The 6789-nt window shown below is 54.6% G+C and overlaps 2 protein-coding genes across 2 annotated transcripts; both read right to left on the bottom strand.

The window, feature by feature from the left end:
• Positions 1–1385: 1385 nt before the first annotated feature.
• LOC139836008 (uncharacterized) lies at positions 1386–2552 on the bottom strand. The gene is made up of 2 exons (XM_071826028.1): positions 2499–2552; positions 1386–2357 (listed from the first exon to the last, which is right to left on the bottom strand). The coding sequence occupies exons 1-2, from the start codon at positions 2521–2523 to the stop codon at positions 1717–1719; spliced, it is 666 nt and encodes a 221-aa protein (XP_071682129.1). The 5' UTR covers positions 2524–2552; the 3' UTR covers positions 1386–1716.
• Positions 2553–2555: 3 nt separating this feature from the next.
• LOC139835490 (uncharacterized) lies at positions 2556–5691 on the bottom strand. The gene is made up of 7 exons (XM_071825347.1): positions 4774–5691; positions 4505–4693; positions 4215–4423; positions 3815–4119; positions 2892–2945; positions 2683–2810; positions 2556–2612 (listed from the first exon to the last, which is right to left on the bottom strand). The coding sequence occupies exons 1-7, from the start codon at positions 5371–5373 to the stop codon at positions 2556–2558; spliced, it is 1542 nt and encodes a 513-aa protein (XP_071681448.1). The 5' UTR covers positions 5374–5691.
• Between the last annotated feature and the right edge of the window lie 1098 nt (positions 5692–6789).

A 6789-nucleotide genomic window follows, 5' to 3' on the forward strand; every position in this document is an offset into this window, starting at 1 on the left:
ATTGGCCCACTGCTTTGGAGAACGCTGAGGATTTGGTAAGAAAATGCAACGGCTGCCAGAGGTACGCCAAGCAAAACCATACCCCAGCATCCGGTTTAAAGACAATACCGCTAACATGGCCATTCGCTGTTTGGTGCCTTGACATGGTTGGACCATTCAAAACTGCAAGAAGCAGCATGACTCACATCTTGGTCATGGTGGATAAGTTCACCAAGTGGCTGGAAGTAAAACCTATCGCAAAGTGTGATGGGCATACAGCTGTGAAATTCTTGAAAGATGTCATTTTGCGGTATGGATACCCGCACAGCATCATCACTGACAATGGAACCAACTTTGCTCAAGGTGAGTTCAAAAGGTTCTGTGAAGAAAAGAACATCCGGCTGGATTTGTGCTCAGTGGCACATCCACAAGGCAATGGCCAAGTGGAAAGAATGAATGCTTTGGTGCTTTCTGGTATCAAGCCCAGACTCATTGATGCGGTGGAAAAGTCACCGGGATGTTGGCTCGATGAGCTACCATCAGTACTGTGGAGTATAAGAACAACTCCAAACCGGTCTACCGGATACACTCCCTTCTTCATGGTTTATGGAGCAGAAGCGGTGATACCAACCGATATCATTCATGATTCACCAAGGGTACAGCTCTATACTGAGCAAGAGGTCAAAGAGGCCAGAGAAAATGATGTCGACTTGCTGGAAGAAGCAAGAGAGCTGGCTTTGGCAAGAACAGCCATTTACCAGCAAAACCTAAGACGCTATCATAACCGGAAGGTTAACCCGAGAGTTTTCCGGGAAGGAGATCTTGTACTTCGCCTGGTGCAGCGCACTGAAGGCCGGCATAAGCTCTTGCCACCATGGGAAGGTCCCTTCATTGTAAGCAAGGTGCTTCACAATGATGCATACTACTTGATCGATGCACAGGAGTGGAAGAAAGGAAAGGCGGACAGGTCCGGAGAGGAGAGCAAGCGTCCATGGAACGTAGCTCTGTTGCGCCCTTTCTACTCTTGAAGTGGTGGTGTAAGAAGTTCCTTTTTGTACCTTATATGCTATGAATAAAAGATGCCGGAACCTCGAGTGAATCTCGGGGACTACCCCAACTTAAGTTGCATGTAACTTGTTTATTTTTTCAGTTTACCGGTTGCTTATTGAATGTTTTTCTTTCCGGTTTAGTAGTGTGCTAAATCCTACCGGAGTCTTCGACTCTGCTGCTGTCCGCAAACCGGCTTCATGGCAAGCAAGATAAACCGGTAGGAGATAAGCACATGAACTGCGAAAAGGGAGAGCAGGAAAGAACAATCCGGAAAGTTTAACTAACCCCTGTTAAACCGGTTTTTTGCAAAATTTCAAAGTTATTTCTAAGTTCAAGAAGATGTTTGTTTGGTGAAAGAACCTTGTGCTCATACGCCAAAGAACGCCCAGAGAAGGCAGGCAGAGCCAAGGCAAAAGAACCAAGTATGCATCAAATTGGATGCGGAAGCAATTGAGAAATCTTTGCAGTGCAGGATAAAATCAAAACCAAAAGCAAATTATGCTAAGGCAAACTCTTAAATACTTAGCTACCGGTATAACCTACCGGCAGGAAATGTTGTAGCACAACCACAGGCAAACTTAAGTCTTACATCATAAGCCCCGGCATTCCGGGGCAGAATTTAACAGACATTGTCTTAAGGTAAACAGGGCCAACAGGCATAGCAGGCAAAGATATCGTAGAAGGTCATCAGGCAGCAGGGGCGTCGGGTGGAGCAGCACCGGCCTCGGCATCTTCAGGAGGAGTAGCGCCGGCTTCGGGAGCTTCCGGCGGCGCGTCCTCGGCAGCTTCACCTTCATCTCCCTCGTCTTCTTCTTCCTCATCGCTGAGGTAGTCCTTGACGCCAGGAGGGGGTGGGATGAAGGTGCGGACCTCGGCATACTCAGCGAGCCGGTATGCCCGGTCCTGCCGCTTCGCGGAGAGCGCCGGGTCGGTGTCCGTGGGAGCGTCCGCGCGAACACCTTGGAGAGCATCCAGGTCAAGAGCAGGGTACCATGAGCACACAGAGCGCAGCGCCGTGTCAGCTCCGGCACGAGCCGCGGAACACTGCCACTCGCGGATCCGGTGCCCGGCGTCATTAAGCCGCGAGGCGGTGAGGGTGATATTCCCCGGCAGCTCCTCCTCAGGCCACAAAACCTTGAAAACTTGGATGGCAGCGGCTGGCAGGTCAGCAAGAAGCCGGTCGACGGAGCGCATATGCTGAACACGCGCGGAGAGGGCGACAAGATAGTCGTACCCATCCCAGTGCGCATCCAGATTTGGAAATTCCCGCGCAATCCGATCCTCCCTCACCTTCTTTAAGGCAAAGACCTGGGATGCCGGGAAGTGCTCTACAGGAAGAAGGAAAAGCATAAACACGAGACACCGGAAAGAGTATGTCGGAAAAAACATGTCGGAAAAAGCAAGGAACAAAGATAAATCTTCAAAGGAAAAAGCTTATAAGCAAAAGAAGGGGCAAGGCAGGAGCTTACGGAGGGCTAGCGCATCTATCTGCATAACCAACCGATCGTACTCCCGGTGATCGGTGGTCATAGTATCAATAAGGCGCTCCGCTGCCTTCCGCGACTTCCTTTCCTCCTCCAGTTCTGCCGCGAGGACGGTGTTGGCGTTGGTGGAATCCTCCACAATCTCCGCCACCCTGGCCTCCGCTGCTACCCGGGCGTCCTTCAAGGCTTGCTCATGCCGGAGCGCGGCTTGTATAGCCTGCTCCTTGAGCTCCCCCAGGGCGGTCTTCTGGGCCTCCAGCACCTCGTTGTGCTCCTTAAGGAGCTGCTCCTTCTCGCCTAAATACCGAAAAGAAAAGTCTTAACAGGCAACAATAGATCAAATGAAAAAAGAAAAGGGTTAGCAGAAAAAGATGGTACCTTGAAGCTTGGCAACCTGGGCCTTCAGGGCCTCGAGGCTAGCTTCCGGAACAACTGTTAAACAAAAAGTGCGTAAGTATCAAGGAAGGAAACATTCCGGTGAAAAGATACCGGAGGCAAAAGAAACAAACCTTGGCAGTGGCTGTGGGCCTCAGCAAGCTCCCGGTGCTCCCACAGAAGCTCCTCGAAGAGTTGCTTCCGGGTGTCAGCAGTGCTCTGTTTAAAAGAAAAAATAGTTGAGAAAGAAACAAGGTTTCAACCCGAAACTCGGGGACTGGCAGTGCCGGTTTCACGCTAAGTTTTAGGTTAAAGTTTTGCGCCAAGAGCTGCGCTCTCACCACAAAACTCGGGGACTGGGAGAATAGATAAGATCCGGAGAGAAAAAGAAACCGGCATCAACAGAAATTATAAAAGAGATTTAGCAGAACTTACCACCACGTTGTTGGTGGCATCGTACCAAGCACTGTCGAACTCTTTCACGGCGCGTTTAAGCCGCGTGAAATGTTCTTCAGTAGACCGGGCCCCGGCGGGATCCGGTGCCGGAAGGCGATCCTTCCCCAGGCCGCGGGTAGAAGCAGAGATATCCGCCTCATTCCACTTCTGGGCATAAGGGAGAAGGTGCCCCAGGTCCTTGCCCGCGCGCTTCAGATTAACAATCCGGCCCAGGAGGCCGGTGGGCTTGTCTTGTGCAGCGAGCGCGGCGGGGCCAACGTGCAGCACCACATCTCCTGAAGCGCCAGAGGCGCCGCCCTCCACAGCCTTGCCGCGGGAAGCCCCGGGCTTGAGGAAAGTGGTGATCTTGGGAGTCCCCGACGGCGCCGGTTGCTTGGCCGCGGAAGGTCCTTGGCTAGGCGGCGGTGTCGGCGTGGCCTTGGGAGGAGAAGGTACCGGCGCGGAAGCATCCGGCGCGGTAGGGGAAGAGCTTGCTTCTTTCTTCTTCTTCTTCGGGGGAGGAACCGGAGGTTCCGCCTGCCCGGCTTCAGTCTGGCCGGCGCCGATGTTGCTGGCGCCGGTGTCTTGGGTCTCTGGAGGGGAGGTGAAGTCCTCCTCCGCGCGGTGATCTGGAGGTGTTGGGGCCGCGCGCCCCGAACTTGTAGTGCCTCCCGAAGGGGAGGCAGAGGTGTTGCCGGCACCAGATGGTACCGGACTTGAGTGAGGAGGAGGAGTTGAAGTCCTCGCGGAGCCGGTGGAGCCAGCGGAGCCGGCAGAGCCAAGCTCAAGCGCAGGGCTGAGAGAAAGGAAGAACAGAGTAAGTTGGGAAAAAGCAACCGGAAAAGAACTCGGTGGAAACCAAGAAAGCATAAAAAGAAGATAAGAACTTACCCGGAAGACATCGGCATCCGCTTCTGCTTATAGCGCTTGGTGCCCACCTGCTTCCCACCAATAACCTCAGTCCGAGGGCGTTTGCCGGAAGAAGCATGGCTGGGGCCGGCGTCGGCAGCTGGAGGATCGCTCTTTTGGCCCTCGGCCATGAGCTTGCCCAGAAACTCGTCGCCAACCTCGGCCTGCAGCGGGGGGACATGCTCATGGACCTGTGGTTTGTTGCTGGCTGAGGGAAGATCTACAGATTGGAAGTAACAAAAAGGGTATAAGAAAACGAACAGGAAAGCTACCTCGAGTATGGTCAAGTCATCAGACGAACCAGCAGGTTCCGGCGGAGACTTGCCGAGGCGGGAAGCTGGAGTCCGGCCCATCCTTAGATCCAGCCAATGAATGACAGGATCCGGATCGTACTTGTCCAGGGGCCTCTTCTGGCGAGGGCCTCGCCGGTCTGAATCGATCCGGGGGAAGCGGGCCTTGGCCTGAAAACAAAGGAAAAAGAAAGATTAGACACAAGTACAAAAGTTACCGCTAATACGACCAGAGCCGCATATCTTCTTACATCTTCGGACGGAGGGTTCCTGGCGCTGAGGGGGCAAAGGCCCCACTCCCAGTCATCCGGCATGTCAGTTTGGCAGATCTGACTAGCCTTAAGGACCACGTCCTCCTTGCTCAAGGCCAGGCCGGTGATCTTGGTAGGATCACCGGGGCCGTACATCTCACTGATCTTGTGAGCACGCCGCTGGAGGGGAAGCACCCGGCGGCTGATGAAAGTGCGGATGATATCGTCGGAGCAGATGTCGGTGTCCTTCATCAACCTCTGCATGAAGCGCACCACCCGGTTCGTCTCGGCGTGATCCCTTCCGGGGTTGTACTGCCAATTAGTCTTGGCTGGAGGCGCCGGATTGAATGCCGGCAGGTTGATGAGGTCCTCGTCGCCCGCATTCCTCACATAGAAGAATGTCGTCTGCCACAAGCGGCAAGACTCGAGGCCATTGAACTTAAAAAAGGGGCTCCCTTGACGGGAGCCGATGATGCAGGACCCGCATTGAACGGGGGGTTTGGGGGCAGGAATGTCCTTGCCCTGGACCGAGTTGATCCGAAGGGAGAAAAAGCGGGCAAACGTCTCTCGAGCGGGACGGATGCCAATGTAGCCTTCCATGAAGGCCACAAAGCAAGAAAGGTAAAAAACGGCATTGCCGGGGAGATGATGAGGTTGGAGACGATAGAAATCAAGGAACTGACGAAAGAAGTCAGAGGCAGGAAGGCCGAAGCCACGCTCAAAGTGAGCAAGGAAAACAACAGTTTCACCGGGTTCGAGCACCGGTTGGATTTCGCCGCGAGGAAGCCGGCAGGTGACTCCTTCCGGAATCCTCCTGGACCGGTAGAGCCAGTCGATCTCGTATTGGGTCACGTCGGAACCTCTCCAGGCTCCGCGTGTCTTGTCCTTTCCGGAGGCCCGGCTAGATGTGCCGGTCTCTTGTTTCCGGCTGGACGTCGACCCATCCGGCGGCGTCGTCGGTTAGCCCACCGGAAGCGTTGCTATCCTGAGTGCTAGAGGTGGCCGCAGGGAGAGACTCTTCACTAGGCATGGGGATCTAGAAGATGCCGAGATCTACCGAGAAACAGTTTTCCCCGAACGAACCCACGCGCGAAGATCTACGAGTAAGAAGAAAAGCAAAACAAAGAGCGAATAAATACTCTACCGTCCCAAGATCCAAAGTGCAAGAGGAAAGGGGTAAAGGCGCGTCGAGCCTAACCTGGGGCGGCGGAGTTGCGAGGGAAGAAGTTCGCTGGAGAAACGGCGAGCCTGCGACCGGCGAGGAAGTCCGTCGGCGGCGAGGCGAAGAAGTGCTTGAGGAAAGGCGAATGCGGCGGGCTCGGCGGAGTCGCTGCTGAGGATCTCCGCGCAGCGAAGTCCGGCGGAACGCAGGCGTGAGTTCGCCGGGCGACGGGCACGAACGAGCGGCGGAAGACGAAGAGCGGCGGAGAGCACGGAGGCGAAGAACTCTGTGCGCAAGGAAGTGGGGAATGCGGAGAAGATGAAGAGAGAGCGGCGGTTGCGCTTATAAAGGAGAAGGGAAATGGGCTGGAAACCGCTGGGCCGCGGCGGTTCGCCTCGCGGCCCACGGCGGTTCGCATCATGGGCCGCCACGTGTCAAGGAGATACACGCAAAAACAGGAGGCCACACGGAGATACCCAAAGGATCCAGAACGGCTAGTGGGATCCGCTGCGGTGCATTTAATGCGTGCGCGGGAGTCGATACGATGTGACAGCGGACACTGGCGCGTCAGTTACAATGCGCATGTCACTGACAGGCGCGGGACCCGATATATTCTTGACTTCGCCGAGGAAGGAGTAAAGACACAAGGTGCCGGAAAAAAGAGGTGCCGGAACAAGCCTTGCGAAGAGAAGAAAAGGAACAAGGGTAAAGGTGCCGGAACTTAGCTCAAAAGATGAGTGGCTAAACCGGTATCTTAAAAAGATGAAAACCTGGCATGGTCTGTAGGAAAGAATCCTCCAGACTATACCAGCTTCGGGGACTAATGTTGGGGGGATAACCCCCGGTATGCCAAA

Source organism: Lolium perenne, chromosome 2 (genome assembly GCF_019359855.2).
Source record: "Lolium perenne isolate Kyuss_39 chromosome 2, Kyuss_2.0, whole genome shotgun sequence".
Lineage (NCBI taxonomy): Eukaryota > Viridiplantae > Streptophyta > Magnoliopsida > Poales > Poaceae > Lolium > Lolium perenne.